Source organism: Narcine bancroftii, chromosome 11 (assembly GCF_036971445.1).
Source record: "Narcine bancroftii isolate sNarBan1 chromosome 11, sNarBan1.hap1, whole genome shotgun sequence".
In the NCBI taxonomy this organism is placed as follows: Eukaryota; Metazoa; Chordata; class Chondrichthyes; order Torpediniformes; family Narcinidae; genus Narcine; species Narcine bancroftii.
Genome location: NC_091479.1, coordinates 104,308,332 through 104,325,275, shown reverse-complemented (window position 1 = coordinate 104,325,275; position 16,944 = coordinate 104,308,332). Strand labels below are relative to the sequence as shown.

General features: G+C 42.1%; 1 protein-coding gene across 1 annotated transcript in view; it reads right to left on the bottom strand.

Moving 5' to 3' along the window:
• Positions 1 to 7,117: 7,117 nt before the first annotated feature.
• washc3 (WASH complex subunit 3) overlaps positions 7,118 to 16,944 on the bottom strand; it is a 10,678-nt gene continuing 851 nt past the window's right edge. The window contains exons 2-7 of the mRNA XM_069902308.1: positions 16,527 to 16,669; positions 15,537 to 15,633; positions 14,554 to 14,661; positions 11,748 to 11,861; positions 11,008 to 11,072; positions 7,118 to 9,981 (exon numbers count right to left, since the gene is read on the bottom strand). Coding sequence (XP_069758409.1) covers positions 9,900 to 9,981; positions 11,008 to 11,072; positions 11,748 to 11,861; positions 14,554 to 14,661; positions 15,537 to 15,633; positions 16,527 to 16,669 — 609 coding nt within the window. The 3' untranslated portion in view covers positions 7,118 to 9,899. The remainder of the gene's footprint in view (positions 9,982 to 11,007; positions 11,073 to 11,747; positions 11,862 to 14,553; positions 14,662 to 15,536; positions 15,634 to 16,526; positions 16,670 to 16,944) is intronic.

Genomic DNA, 16,944 nt, shown 5'->3' with positions numbered 1-16,944 from the left:
TTCCGCCAATAGCCCAGTGTGCCATAGCGTTTTACAAGTGTTCATCTGCATTTCTCAAAAGTGCAGAGGCACCCCTTATTTTCCTCATCTTCTGTCTAATCCCTCTGCCAATATCTCCGTGGTCACTGGTCTCTCCCTCATATGAAACAAGTGTTTCTTGTTCATCGATTAGGCCTACCAATGATATTGTGCTCCTCCCCACCTTCCGCAGGAACCGCTCCCTCCACTCCTCCCTCCCCACCAATCATCCCCTTCATACCTTCGCCTATGATTGCGGGAGATGCTCCACTTACACCCCCATCTCCTCCCTGACCAACATTTGGGGCCCCAAACAGTCTTTCCAAGTGAAGCAACATTTCACTCATGATTCTGCAGGGGTCGACTACTGCATCTGGTGCTCCTGTCGTGGTCTCCCCTACATCTGAGAGATCGCTTTGTTGAGCAGCTCGGCTCTGTCTGCCGCAATAGCATGGATCTGCCAGTGACCACCCATTTCAATTTTCCATTCCATTCCCTTGCCAACATGTCTGTCCATGGTCTTATGTACTGTTACGAGCCCAAAGGACCCCAAAACCCAGCAGCAATAGACATTCACCAAGACAAGTGGCTTTCAAAACAAAAGTTATTTTTAATCAACTTCAAACATGAAAATAGAATCGAACTTTAACTTAACTCTATTCTTATACGATACTCTATACTAACCCAAATTACCCCTTTCTAATTCTAAGCGCACATGTATATAATGTGTCTGTAAGTTCTTTGGTTCACAGTTCAATCTCACTTCTCTTTCTTCCAAGTTTTCTGGTTGCAGGCAATCACCATACTGTGCACAGAATTTAACATGTACAAAGTTCACCAGGCTTGGTGTTTGAAAGGTAAATGTTTACCACTCAGGAAGGTTCTTGTAGGGTTTGCAGAGAGAGTTATTTGTTGCTCCAAGATTTCCACAACTGAGGTACCACCACTAGTCACCTTAGGGTCTCGCTGATGAAACTTGCCCCATCAGAGTCTTCTAGATGGTAACCTCTTTCTTCAAGCTACCAGAGTTCCATTCCTTCCTCGATTTCAAGAGAAACATCAAATAGATAGCACTTCCAGCTATCTACTGCTCTGGAACTTGCTTTCAAACAGTTTTACCTGGATTGCACTTGTCCCACACATTGACTGACTGAGCTGTTAACTCAATTCTTTCTCTTTTCCAACTGAAACTCCAAAAAGAGCATATGACTCATGTCTTGCAAAACCCCCACCTTCTCCAGAAAACAACAGGAGTTCTTTCTTATTCTCAAGTTGTTATCTTAGGTAAACAATCCAGAATTGACCTTTCTGTGAGCACCTTTTGACAGCACGACTCCAACAAGACAATGGTCAAGTATTTCAGTCAGTTCAATTAACACCTATTTGTGAAAGATGCTTACATTCTCCAGAGATCTTGCAATGTGAATTCTTCAGTCTTTCAAATAAGATGTGTTTTAAAATGTGTGTATGTATGTGACCTACATTCTCCCCAAATATTAATATTGTTACAGTACTGCCAGAGTAAGACCATTGCAAATTGGAGGAACAACACCTCATCTTTTGTCTGGGCTCCCTCCAAACGGAGGGAACATTGACTTCTCCAGTTTCCATTAAAACTCCCCAACCCCCACATCTTCTCCGTCGCCTTTTCCCCCAGCTCTGCCTCTCTCTCTCACTCACCTTTTCCCTCTGTCTCCTTTCACAGAGCCAAAATTAATTCTCACCTCTCCTCTTATCATATCCATTTAATGACTTTTGTTGGTCTGGATTCTTCCCCCTTCAGTCTTTTTATTCTGGCGTCTTCTTGTTTTTTTGCTTATTTCTTGAAGAAGGGCTCAGGCTCGAAATATCGGTAAAAATCTTTTCCTTCTATGGCCGCTGCGAGACCAGCTGAATTCCTCTAGCATTTCCGTGTGTTTTTCCTCAATTGATCTCCCTCTTTGTTCCAGAGTGGGTAAAGTCAGCAATAGTTAACATTCATTCAGACTTCTTCCCCCTGAAACAATGACAGCATCCTTCCTGTGATCTCGTGACCAAAACTACACTGCAAACAAGATTCAAGATTCAATTTATTGTCATAGTAATCTTTGGCTTGGCTTCGCGGACGAAGATTAATGGAGGGGTAATGTCCACGTCAGCTGCAGGCTCGTTTGTGGCTGACAAGTCCAATGCGGGACAGGCAGACACGGTTGCAGTGGTTACAAGGGAAAATTGGTTGGTTGGGGTTGGGTGTTGGGTTTTTCCTCCTTTGTCTTTTGTCAGTGAGGTGGGCTCTGAGGTCTTCTGCAAAGGAGGTTGCTGCCCGCCGAACTGTGAGGCGCCAAGATGCACGGTTTGAGGCAAGATCAGCCCACTGGCGGTGGTCAATGTGGCAGGCACCAAGAGATTTCTTTAGGCAGTCCTTGTACCTCTTCTTTGGTGCACCTCTGTCTCGGTGGCCAGTGGAGAGCTTGCCATATAACACGATCTTGGGAAGGCGATGGTCATCCATTCTGGAGACGTGACCTACCCAGCGCTGGGTCATAGTAATAAAACACTATCATATTACATGGTTTCTTTTTGCCTGCTGCAAGGCTGACAGATTCGCCACCAGCAGGAATTGCTTAAGCACCTCTTACAGTCAGACTTGGTCAGAGAGAGAGAAGGAAAAGAGAGTCCCCACAGAGTCACCGAGCGTTCGTAGATTCGCCTCCAGCACAGTGTTTGTAGATTCGCCTCCAGCGCAGTGTTCGTAGATTCGCCTCCAGCGCTTCCACAGCCCCCGCAGCCACACAAAGTCCAGTCCAAGCCATTGACAACCTGATCTCCAGATCCGACCGAAACTTCAACATGGCCAGGAACCCTTCAGCGCCCTCAGCACCTCTTCACATCCTGATTCCAATTCCTGGTGCCCCTCCAGCCAGCTCGAGCTAGTCTCCAGCAGGCCACAGCCAGGTGTGAGTCTCCCAACAGCGGTCTCCAGCAGTCCACAGCTTCCATGGGTTCCTCGTCTCGAGTCCCTCACAGCTCACTACATGCACTGGTCCCTCATCCACAGAGCCCCCTCAATGTTCCGCCACCGAGGTCATCTCCTCTGCTTCTCCTTCTCAGAGAGGGCATGATCTTCTCTTTCCCCGGAGTCTGCAGACCCTTACCACTGTTGCCGATTAATAGGCACCACCATCTTGGGTGCAGACCTGTAGTTGCGGGATTTCAACTAAAACCACTGTGGGCTCTTTCAATGGGCCGTTCAAAGCCTGTGTGGAGCTGATGGCAGTCGACTGGACAACTAGACCCCACAGGAGTGCTGCATCTCCAGTTCCTCGCTCACTGCGGGTCCACATCAGTGGCAGCGCTCCTGCTAGTGGATCCAGCAGAACCGCCATCTTTCCCTCCCCATGGACTTGGGTGGAGAATGCAGATCAATACTTTGAGGGGAATGTGCCATGGTCACCTATAGGTAGATACAATGGAAGAAATATCAACCCTGCTCCAATCATGAATGTACCGGCCCATCCTCCCCCACTGAGAGACAAAGCCTGGAAGCAGGTCCTTTAGCCTACCGAGTCCATACTAATTATCTGCCACCCACTTACACCAATCCTACACATCCCATTTTATTCTCTCCACATTCCTATCAACTCCCCGCAGCATTCACCCCTCACTGCACACTACAGGCCAATTAACCCACCATCCCACAGGCCTTTGGGACATGGGAAGGATCTGGAGCATCCAGAAATCAGTCTTGAATTTGGTCCCTGCTGCTCTGAGGCAGTGGTTCTACTTGTTGTGCCAACTTTCCATTAAGACCATAAGATAAAGGAGCAGTAGGCCATTCAGCTCATCGAGTCCACTCCATCATTCCATCATGACCTGATCTATTCTCCCACTCAGCGCCTTCTCCCCATAATCTTTGATGCCCTGACTATTCAGATACCTATCAATCTCTGCCTTGAATCCAACCAATGCTCACCTACTGAAGCACAATCTTTTCCTTTTACATTATCTTTCTTTCTTTCTGGCACCTCAATATACATAATTTGTGTTAGCATGTTTCACGTTACAGGGAGGCAGTGGCGAGACTTACATTGGTTTTTTTATTTTTTACAATTTAAAATATATATAATTTGGAGATATAGCACCGTAACAGGCCATTCCAGTCAAAGAGCCCATACTGCCAAAATGCATTTATGTGACCAATTAACCTACTAATCCTGTACGTCTTTGGAATGTAGGAGGGTTATGAGGTAGGTAGGGTTTAGTTTAATTTTGGTTAAGTATATATATAGGTGGGCCAAAGGATCTGTAGAATCATAGATTATGCACTATGTTCTCTGAAACTGGAGCACCTGGGTAAAACCCACGCAGATTACGGGGAGAACGTACAAACTCCTTACAGAGAATGCTTGACTCGAACCCGGATCAATGGTGCTGGAACAGCATTGTGCTAATGGCTTCGCTAATTGTCCTGCCACAAGACTCTCCACGGATATATATTACAAACTTATATGGACTGGTGCCGCTGCCCTTTAAATGTCAGCCCTCCCACCTAGAACAGGTAACAGTGACATAAACGGGTTCACAGGTGGAATGGCAGCAAAACATTCCAAGATGATGGAGAAGGTTGAAAAGAATTAAAATACCAATTAACACAAAAACTGCAGAGACTGGAATCTTGAGCCAACAATGAGAATCTGGAGGGACTTAGCAGACCAGGTAGCAGCAGTGGGAAGAAATGGTCAATGTTTTGGGTAGGGACCCTTTCTCGATAAACATTGGCTGACCATTTCTAAGATGTTGCCTAACCCAGGATTCCTCCAGCTTCTCATTGTTCACCTAAGTGCAACTGGCTAATTACATCATACATTTATATCACACCTTGGAAGGAAATGCATTTCCTTCACAGGGAAACAAAACCTGTGTAAAACAGAGATATTCGGACAGCTTGGAGACTGTTCCCATTAGATTTTTTTGATGTCACAGGGTGGGGGGGGGGGCGGTGTGCAGTGTGAAAGTTGGAGAGCAGAGAGGGATTCAGGGAGGGAAATTCCTGGGAGTCACTATTTCGAAAGAATTTTTCAGGACCCAATGCACGAATCAAAAGCATAGTTAAGACAGAGGTAAGGAAGTTATTTCATTGGTGGGGGAGACCAGAACTAGGGGTCATAGCCTCAAGATCCAGGATAGTAGATTGAGGATGGAGATGAGGAGGAACTGCTTTTCCCAGAGAGAGCTGTGGAAATTGCTGCTCATTGAAGCAGTGAAGGAGACCTCAGTGAATATATTTATGCCAAGGTTGGATAGATCTTTACAAAGTAAGAGAATTGATGGATATGGGGAAAAGGCATGTAGATGGAGATGAGCCCATCATCAGATCAGCCTTGATCACACTGAATGGCGAAGCAGGCTTGATGGGCCAAATGGCTGACTCCTGCTCCTATTTCTTTATGTTCTTATGTATTGTGAAAAAGCACATCAATGCTTCTACTTTCTCAGGAATCAGCAGAAGTTTGGTATGACATTGAAAACCTTGGCAAACTTCTACAGATGTCTTGTGGAAAGGGTGTTAACCGGTTGCATCACAGCCAGGAATGGGAGCAATAATAGCTCTGAGCTCCCTGAAAAAGGTAATGGATTCACCCCAGCACATTACAAGCAAAACTCTCCCTACTGTTGAGAACATCTATCTGGAATGCTGCCATCAGAGAGCAGAAGCAATCAATGATCCACACCACCCGCGACATAGTCTGACTTGAACAAGAGTCTGTGAGGCTGTGGGAGCGCTGGAGGTGAATCCACAGACACTCAGTGTTTCTAAAGCGGTTTTCTTTTGCTTCTCTTTCTCCTGTTGTTAGGGGCACCAGGCAATGCTCAGTGATTCTTTGTTTGCCTTACGGTGTACTACATTTTTAATGCATTATTATATGACAATAAAAGGAACCTGAACTTTGAGGGACTTAATGGAGGTGCATAAGATTCTAAATGCACATTCCGCCAGCTGAGTGGAAAATGCTGTTTTATCACATTGCACTTGTGCAATCAGATGACAATAAACTAGACTTTTTCCCAGGGCACCAATGGTCAATACCAGAAGACATGTTTAAGGTGAGTGAATGAAAGCTTAAGGGAGACGACAGAGGTATGACTGTTAATTTTCCTTCCCACTTAGTTCTGATGCAGGGTCTTGACTCAAAATGTCATCTCCCTTAAATGGTCTCCTTTCACGATATAACACCTGATTCCACTTCTCCTTCTCACCATCTCCAGAGATCACACCCCTGACATTTTCCTTCTTTTTCCTTGCAATGGAGTTTTATTTTGTTCACTGTTCTTCTGTCTGCCGCAGGTCAAAATGCCCAGTAGAGACTCAACAACAAAATGGTCGGCTCTGAGGCACACCACCATCCCAGCATTCATCCTCTTCTGTTGCCTGGGGTCCTTTGGACACGAGTTATGGAAGAGGAAAGTGAAAATCAAAGCGAACTCCTTAGGCTGGACCAATCAGAGTGAGTAAGACTCCCAAGCACAGTAAAGAAGTCAGAGGGGTTTCCTGTGAAATACCGTATATGTCAGTGTATAGGATGACTTTGAGATGAGGACTCCAGAATTTCCACCTAAAATATAGGTTTTGAGTGTTACCCTGTGTATAAGACAACTCCCAAATCTGGCACTTACTGCTGACCAGTGATGCAGTTAAAAGCAAATTACAATATTTTGATACCAAATTATCCTGTAAAGGTTTTAACTGTATTGGCACATTTTAAAATAAACCACTGTCGACTCCTGTAACAGGCCTGTACAGAGCCGACGACAGTTGGACTGAGCGGATGGATCCTGCGGAGGAGGGCTGAGACTTCATTGATAACTAACAGGCCATGCACAAGATTGCATTGGAGCTGGCGGAAAGATAGCAGTGGTGTTGAGACTTTCCTGTTAAAGTTCGGATTTCAGACCCAGCATATAAGGCAACCCCACTTGAGGTGACATTTTTATGTTTTGGATTACATATAGGGCATTTAAAACAGTAGCTGGGTAAGTACCAGAGCTGGTTTCATCCAAGAGTGAGAGGACCATCATTTTCAAAGGTGAATCAGTATCTTGGCAAAAATAGGAACAGAACTTAGGCCTTGAGAGAGAAATTTATTTTACATAAAACAAAATATGCCTCAACCAATGTCCTCCTCTCAACTGCTCCTGGAGATTCCCTGCAAAGGGAAGACCAGCTGTCAAACTATCAATACACACCATATTCTTTTTAAAGTCCATATTTGTTTCATCATCAACTATAAATGAATAACATTAAAAATAGATTTGAATGGGGAAGAGCAACTTTCCAAAATGAATCATATGATAACGATACAGCAATACTCACCTCTGCTGGGGATTGGGCAGGGTGGGCTAGGGAACAGAATCACGTGAAAGGATTTTGGCTTTGTAAAAGTCAAGCCTATTTAGCCCAGCAAAACTGCTAGCATTCAACTCCATCACTGGGCACCTCATGTTCCCCTAACACAAGATACAGAACATGTCAAGACTTTTAGTAACACACATGTGCACACACACAAACTAGTTATTAGGATCAGCCCCTTGCATTAAGAAAGTTTAAAGGTTTATTAATGACATCATATGAAATAAGGCAGGTTATAAGAGAGAGAAATGCAGTTTACCTGCAGGATCATTCAAAATGGATTACCATTTAATATCTTGAAATAGATTGCAGAATATCTTGTTCTCAAGTACAGAGGTGAATTACTTTAATTTTTGAATATCCCAATATCAAAACTGCTTGCTATAACATTACAAATATCTGTGGGACTGGATAGTTCGGGGCTACTTAATATCCAGCAGTCAAATGAAGAATTATACGTATAAAAATGATGCAGGTTGACTACCTAAGCTCAGTAACTGGTAAAAGACTAAATGTAACTGCTGGAGAAATAGGAAAGAACCAAGAGAGTCAAAGGGTCTGAGCCGGTCAGGCAGTATCCATGGATATAAATGGCCAGTCAACGTTTCAGGTCTGGGTCCTTTATTAAGACTAAAGTGGGAAGGGGAGGTACCAAGTACATAAAGGGAAAGTGAAAGAAGAATATATAATTTTTCTGCTGCTATTCATAATCCCCGTTTGAGTTACAATACTTTACTGCCAATGTACTCTTCTAAGTGATGTAACAGAGGCATTTATTTTCCTCAAGTATGGGACAAACTTATTCACCGCATCAGCATTCTGACAAAATCTCTGCTTAAAAATAAAATCAAACAAAAAGAAGTCTCTGGATTATTTTTGAATCAAACTATTTTGCTTTGAAAGTGTGTTATTAGTGGCATAATATAAAGAAAACTGCAGGACCAAGAAGTTGCTCCAATATTTGTGCCTAATCTTGGGTCGATTCCAAATAGTCTTCACTCCAAGCCAGTGCCTCATTCTTTTTTAATTCTTTCAAGTAATACTCGGAGGAACATCATGCAGCAGAAAATGGGATTGCTCTGGAAGAATAATAGGATTCTTATGGAATATTACAAACTGCAAAAGTACTTCTAGTTTGTGGTAAACCTCTGGTCTTGAAGATGGCAAAATGGCATCATTCTTATTTTTTAATCTAGCCAAATTACAGAAGAGCGCAAATCCATACTACTATTGATGAGCTGGGCTTGAAGGGATCGCAAGTTGGAAAATGGATTCCAACAAAGTTATCTCACACTGATTCCTTCTGGAAGCTTATTGTTCAATCTACCCTGGATAAAGAGTGGGAATACTAGTGAGTGCAAGCATTGCATTACTGTCCGATTATTACACAGGGATAGATATGGAGATTTTAAGTAGAGAGCAGTTTACTCTAGAAACAGTTGGCTGCAGTGGTGGATTTACCTTGTAAAATAGACATTTGGAGCATTTAATTAATGGGATGTTCATGATAAATGTAAGGCTCGAAGGTGAATCATATCCCAGCCTCCTTTATGTGATGATTTTCTGTGAAATTCTTAAAAAATGTAATTTTCATACATCAGTCAACAAGATTCCCAGGAAGAGCTACAGGCTAAGAAAATTTAACTTGAATGGGTGATAAATGTAGGTAGTGGTCACATCTAAAGAATAGAAGACCTAATTGATTTTAAACTGTAACCACAATAATTAAAGATCCAAGTGTTTTTTTAAAAGGCAAAATACTCCCTTTGAAGCAATACTGAATTCCAGCTTTATGTTCAACATTACTCGGTGAGGCACTCTCATGTAGAATTTTCTCCACCAGATAGTTATTGAGACAACATTCGGAATAACATGTTGAGGCATGTTGGTAATTTGGACATGACAATGTCACTTTGAAAACATGGACTAGTGTGACCACAGGGAGCAAAGGTAGAAAGTTGGACACCTGACCTCTTCCATTCAAACCCGTGCTCACAGGCCATGGAGAAGGAACTCGGTCTTATCCAGCACTTGTCATGGTGCAGGAGAGTCGGTACCTAAGTTTCTGGAACATGGTCAATGTCTTCATTCTTACACACTTTGGAGTCCGTGCTTTAAAGCACAGAGTGAATTATTTTGCTTCTCTGGAAGGAATGGGTTGCCTTTTCCCCTCGAATACATAAATGTTCACATTTACTCTTGAACCATACAACACTGGGGAAAAATAGAAATAATATTTCTCCAAGCACTAAACTGTGTAGACGGGCAGATCAAAAGAGCTTCAGAATTACAGTAGAAAGATAATATCTTACACACAAATTATACCAAAAAAACAAACCAAGTTGATTTACACATGTTGCACCTGGTTTTCAAAGACAGCAAACAATAGAAGCTCAATTCTTTTCCAACCTTCTCCATCTGGAAAATAACCAGCCCTCCAACTCAGCATTGCAAATGCTCCAGTTTCAGAACCAAAAAAATCCCAAATCTGCTCTCAGTCACTGAATGACGACTCGCTGCCAGAACTGTCCCCATCACCCTCCTTAACCCCATCTGGGACCAGGGCATTTGGGGTTCTGTGGAGAGATGAGGAGTGCATAGAATCATCAGAAGGTTCAAGCCTCAGGCACTGCAAGTGGATTCAAGATTCAATTTATTGGCGTGTAATAAAGGCAGTGCAATATTACATGGAATTTGTTTAGCCTTCGGCAGGAACTTCCCAAAACACCCTTTACAGTCAGAGAAAGAGAAGCACCAAGTTAAACATTGTTGAATGTTGAAGGATAATCCACTTCAAATTGAAACAAAGCTTGCAGCAATTTAACAACGTAATATTCATGTTCAACCATGCTAGGACATCAAGGTCAAGTAAAGACTGGATACTGATAATTATGAACTATATTTTGATATTATGTGGACATATTTGGGATAATTTTATGAACTAATATCCCCATTTCGAAATATGCAGGCATACAAACTGAAAATGAGATAAACAGGAATAAAAAATAAACAGAACACATTAATTAAAAAAACAACTAAATCCTGATTACTGCATACCTTGCACTTAGCATTTCCTACAGTCACAGATAGTACAACAACATTATCCCACAAATTTCTGAGATATAATTCTGCTGAACTTCCATTTTTTGAACAGTGGCCACCACATTCATTTTTCTTGCATTGCAGACATGGCAACCTTGTCCGGCTGGCGGGCAAACGTAGGAGGGCAGTTGGGAGATGTTTAGCAAAATAGATTTGGGCTAATAGATTTTAGCCCCAATGCAACATTTTAAAAGAAAAAGGTGTTTCAAGAATTAGGAAAGGAACAGGTTTACTGAGTCACAAAGCTAAGTGCATCCTACTTCAAGTTTAGTTGTGCTGCATTATTTCCATTGCTCATACAGGAGAACTGGAAGCCAATTCACAGACACTCAGTGACTCTGGGGAACTCTATTTTACTTCCCTTTGTCTGTCTGTAAGAAGCACTTCAGGCAATTTCTAGCTTACAGCAGACTAAAGCAAATACCGTATAATATTGCACTGTTTTTATTACATGACAATCAAGGAATCTAGAAAAAAAAATATAGTTAGTAGAAACTCACTCCAATAGATCTGGGTCAAGACCTTCAGAAATCATCTTGTTCCTTATAGCCATAACAGGAACCCCCTGAAAAAGAGAATGACAATTTGATTAAGTCATAGTTAGAATGTTTTATAGCCCAGAAACAGGCTCTTCAGCCAACAGACCCCATGCAAACCAAGAGCTAGTCTCATATGCTTTGGGCACATATTCGTCCAAATCTTTCCTATCCATGTACCTGCCTAAATATATTTGAAACACAAGAATTGTCTTTTGTTATTTTTGAATTGCTGAGAGCTTCAGAGTAAAATTAACCATATATACTAACAATACTCAGACCACCTTCCAGTATTGCTGCATCTACATCCACAGATTCCTCCCCAGCATGAATATGTATCTGCACCGTACCAATGTCCAAGTTCACCGTTACAATTCAAAGGCAGTTGATGAGCAATATTTTAAGAACCTGAATAGTATTAAGTAACTTGAGTTCATTCCAAAAAAATCTCAAAGTGGCTGATGTCAAGACATTGGTAAGGCCACATTTGGATACTGCATACAGTTCTGGTCACCTTGCAATTGGAATGGTTGAACAAAACTCAACCATGCTTCGTTTATTCACACATCTTACTCCCAAACTCCCAACCCTTAATTTGGTGGGGAGTGGTAGGAGTAGAGAGCAAAATGTGTAAATAAACTAAGCATGGTTGACATCCCAAGTCAGAGATTAATGGCCTAACCCTGGCTAAACAATGTACACACCACTTGCACCATCTTCAAGTATCTTGCATATCGAGGGTCTTTAGCCACAGTAATAGCATTTTCTGTTGGCAAATCTGCTTTGATTGGAGTTGACGATGCAACATTTTGTAGGCCCTGTAAAATAAATACAACTGTGATAATAGAAGTATCAAGTATATCAAAATCTTATAATTTAGATGCTCAAGTAAAAATCTATTACGATCATATTGCACAAAGTGCAAAGAGAGATAACATTGAGTGAGAATATGTAAATAATGTGCAGTGACACAGAAGTGATTTGCATTGTACACTGCTCCAAAGTTTAGGTGACAAGTATTTGCAAATATTGATGAAGAAATTGCCTTGACAATAACTTGGATTTTCTTTCACTGGCTTTAACATACTAAAATATTTTAAGGTTCTGCACTAATTATACATCTGACAACTGATAAACCTGGTAGACACAAGCCACAAGGGAATATCAGGAAACATGGTCTGAAGATCGAGGGAAAATAGTCCAACAAAATCCCTGTTATCCGGAATTCATGGAAAATCTTCTTTGGCTTGGCTTCGCGGACGAAGATTTATGGAGGGGGTAAAAAGTCCACGTCAGCTGCAGGCTCGTTTGTGGCTGACAAGTCCGATGCGGGACAGGCAGACACGATTGCAGCGGTTGCAAGGGAAAATTGGTTGGTTGGGGTTGGGTTTTTCCTCCTTTGCCTTTTGTCAGTGAGGTGGGCTCTGCGATCTTCTTCAAAGGAGGTTGCTGCCCGCCAAACTGTGAGGCGCCAAGATGCACGGTTTGAGGCGTTATCAGCCCACTGGCGGTGGTCAATGTGGCAGGCACCAAGAGATTTCTTTAGGCAGTCCTTGTACCTTTTCTTTGGTGCACCTCTGTCACGGTGGCCAGTGGAGAGCTCGCCATATAATACGATCTTGGGAAGGCGATGGTCCTCCATTCTGGAGACGTGACCCATCCAGCGCAGCTGGATCTTCAGCAGCGTGGACTCGATGCTGTCGACCTCTGCCATCTCGAGTACTTCGACGTTAGGGGTGTAAGCGCTCCAATGGATGTTGAGGATGGAGCGGAGACAACGCTGGTGGAAGCGTTCTAGGAGCCGTAGGTGGTGCCGGTAGAGGACCCATGATTCGGAGCCGAACAGGAGTGTGGGTATGACAACGGCTCTGTATACGCTTATCTTTGTGAGGTTTTTCAGTTGGTTGTTTTTCCAGACTCTTTTGTGTAGTCTTCCAAAGGCGCTATTTGCCTTGGCGAGTCTGTTGTCTATCTCATTGTCGATCCTTGCATCTGATGAAATGGTGCAGCCGAGATAGGTAAACTGGTTGACCGTTTTGAGTTTTGTGTGCCCGATGGAGATGTGGGGGGGCTGGTAGTCATGGTGGGGAGCTGGCTGATGGAGGACCTCAGTTTTCTTCAGGCTGAAAATAAATAGGTAAAAAATACTAAAGTTTAACATTTTTGATCTTGGGGGAGTCCAGGGTTATGAGGGACTGCCTGGAGTGACAGAATTGTGTTGTTATTAATTTTTAATTATAAAATATATATTTTTAGTCAAGTTATTTTATGGGTTTGGACACAGGGACACACAATTACACTCAGGGAGGAGCCATTTTCATAGTCACCAAGTCTGATAAGTGACCGCCAATAAAACTAGAAATGTTTGTTCCTTGGAATATCTAGGACAATGGGGTTGCTCAAGGAGAACATCTAATTAAACAAAAGACTCTTTGCTTGTTTACTGATAATTGTTAGAATGGAAACTTAGATGGCAGCTGTGTATACAGGAAATCATTTGCCGGTTGGTCCGCAGACAGGTCGGAGGCATTGGCTCGTAAAACTTTTGGCAGAGACAAAGTCATATGCTTTTAGCATATAGGTATGAAAGAAATTTCAAAAGACAGGAATTATGTCATATCATGTGTAAAAACACTTTAAGACAGAAAGCATTTTTTGAATATTAAGGAACTCCATTCAAAGTGAAGCCAGAAAATTTCTGGCCATCCTGTAGTTAACACAGGATTGAAGAAGGTGTTTGACCATCCTGAAAGTTATACGAGTTTGAAATGCAGTAACAAAGGGCTGCTTGTGTTCTCCTTATGAAAAGGAGGAACACCAAAAGAGTGGTTTAAAAGAAAATAGCCACTTCCAAATGTCTCTTTAAAAGAGAGTTGAGTCCATTGAAATGGTCACTTTTGATTAAGAAAGCAAAATTAATCTTGCATCTGAAACATAACCATTTTTAAATGGTTACTTCGTTCAACCCTTGCCTGGGTTTGTACAATCACTCTGGAAGAAAAACAAGTACTGAAACCTCCAGGCAAGAGGGGGAAATCATTTGTATGAAGAAAGAATTCTGAAAATGAAATTTGTGAGTTTTGAAAAGTCTAATGCCTTGCACTTACACTATAATTACTTTTGAACAGCAGTAAAGACTTTGAATTTCAACAGAAAAGCTTTTTAAGACTGAACTTTAAAATCATCTCTTCAGAATCAAGCTTAAACTCCAATGGTTTTGCTTTTTCCATACATATATACATTTGAACGTAGTGGGTTTAAGTTAGAGTTAAGCAAAAAGTGTTATGTTATTAATAGTTATTAATCAAAATTATTGTTTTGAAGATACCGTTTGTCTGTGATGAATTCCCATTATTGCTGGTTTAGTACATAACACTGGAAAGTGGAACCAAAGTCAGATCAGCCCTGATTTTATATTATGGGTTCAAATCAGTGAATATTCTACTCTTGCTCCTACATCATATGTTCCTGAGCTCCTTTATTTCATTAAACATAAAATCAGCTCCTTACCTCTGTTGGGGATGGCTGGTGCTGGTTAGAAGATGGGCCATTTGAAACATTCTGACTCTGCCTTGTTGTCTCTAGGGTGACATCTTCCAAGCCAGGTATTGACGAAAGCTGTAATCCACAGACACAAAAGTTCGAGTAAAACTCATGAAATTGGTCTGCCCAATCAAGTTGCACATTTCTCACCTTTTACACCCATTCAAGGGGGAGGGGGGGATCGTGGGCAGGGGCAACTGCTCATCTGAATTATTTCCCCTTGATGAATCTACAGGCCTCAAAGTCCTGACATCAGAGAAGGGAAATAGGAGCTTTGGCTTGTGATTTCATGCCATGCTTCTTGCATGATCCTCTCAATTCCCCCCAGATTTCACACACACAAAATAATTCACAATTAACAAGGCTTTTATATCTACACAATCTAATCACTCACTGGTACATGAAGATACTGTTGCACTATTCAACTGTACTTTTCTCTATATTTGGCACTTTGTTCAAATTACTCTCCTTCCTGCAGTTTTGTATTATCACGGCACTATCTGTTTGTTCAAGTACGGGTTGACTTGCCAGAACAGCAAAGTTTTTCATAGGACAATAGTAATTAAATTCAAAGATCTAGTCAAATTTTTTAAGGTTCTAATTCCTCCAAGCTTTACACATGCATTTTCTCTCGTATGGCTCCACTTGCATTTGACTGGTTAGAAGCTGAAATTCTGTTTTCCTCTGGAAAGTCCTGATGAAGAATATTGGCTTTGGGATAAATGGCCAGTCATTAAAGCAGAGATGAGAACATTTTATTTTCAGAGGGCCGTACATCTTTGAAATCCAGGATTGTGTCGACTTCAAAAGTCATTGGATGCTTTTGATGAAAAGTGTTGGATACAGATTTAGAAAATGAAGAGGTGCACGATTTTGTAAATTGCCTCTTCTCATTCTATTTACGTCCTTAAAAAGCAAGATCCATCCCTGCCCCTTCAACTTCAACTCACCTTTGCCTCCAAAATATTAAGTGTTGTTTCAATCTGCTGGATCCGAAGGAAAGCGCAGCCAGTTTCTGAAATGAAGAAAAAAAAGAAAGTTGGAACACTTCCACAGGATACGGGATAGAGGGTTTCCTGAATATGCTCAAAGATATGTTGACGTTTTGCAATATTTCACCACATCCAATAATGAATGATCATTTCTTAAAATGGAGGGATGAAGGAACCATTTTCCAGTGCCAAGACATAATGCAAGGAGCATCCAGCTGATCTGTTTCGTCATAGAGAATCACTGAGTACAGAAATGGCCTTTACAGCACACCATTTACACCAGTATTATATGAATCCAATTTTTTTGTGTCTCTACATTCACTTCTCCCTCGCTTAGGATTATGCTAGAGACCATTTAGCCACAGTCACAGGGCAGAAAGCTCTGCAGTCCAGGAACAATGATCAGGTTGGAACCTGGAGTGAGGCTTCAGTGAGGCAGCAGTTTTACCAACTATAGATTTCAGATTGATTGTCAGAGTACATACACAATATCACATACAACCCTGAGATTCTTTCTCCTGTGGGCAAGGCAGAATTTACTACTTATTGCCAGTGCAAAAAAAACTGTACACATGTAATAAACTAAAGAAATGTAAACAACGGACTGTGCAATACAGAGAGGAAGAAAAAAATCAATAAAGTGCACGAGTACGAGTCCTTAAATGAGTCCTGATTGAGTTTGTGGATGAGGAGTCTGATGGTGGAGGGGTAACAGCTGTTCCTCAACCTCGTGGTGAGTCTTGTGGCACCGAGACTTCTTTCCTGATGGCAGCAGTGAGAACAGAGTGTACGCTGGGTGGTGGGGGTCCTTGATGATGGCTGCTGCTCTCCGAAGGCAGTGTTCCCTGCAGATATTCTCAATATGGGAGGGTTTTGCCTGTGATGTGCTGGGTTGTGTTCACTATTTTTTGCAAATCTTTAAACTTGGGGTTATTGGTGTCCCCCTACCAGACCGTGATGTAGCTGGTCAGCACACTTTCCACCACACATCTGCAGAAATTTGCCAAGGTTTTTGATGTCATACCAAACCTCCGAAAACTCCTGAGGAGGTAGAAGCTCAGAATTACTTTCTTCACGATGCCATTAATATGCTGGGTCCAGGAAAGATCCTCCAAGATAGTGATTCCCAATTTGCTCACCCTCTCCAGCTTTGAACCCCCAATGATCACTGGATCGTAAACAAGAAGTCAACCATCAGCTCCTTGGTTTTGGTGATATTGAGTGCAAGGTTGTTGTTGCTGCACCATTCAGCCAAGATTTCAATCTCCCTCCTGTATACTCTTCCTTTATACAACTCAGTACTGTGGCCTCTCAGTGAATTTGTGGATGGTGTTGCTGTTGTACACCACCTTGGGAAATGGGAAAA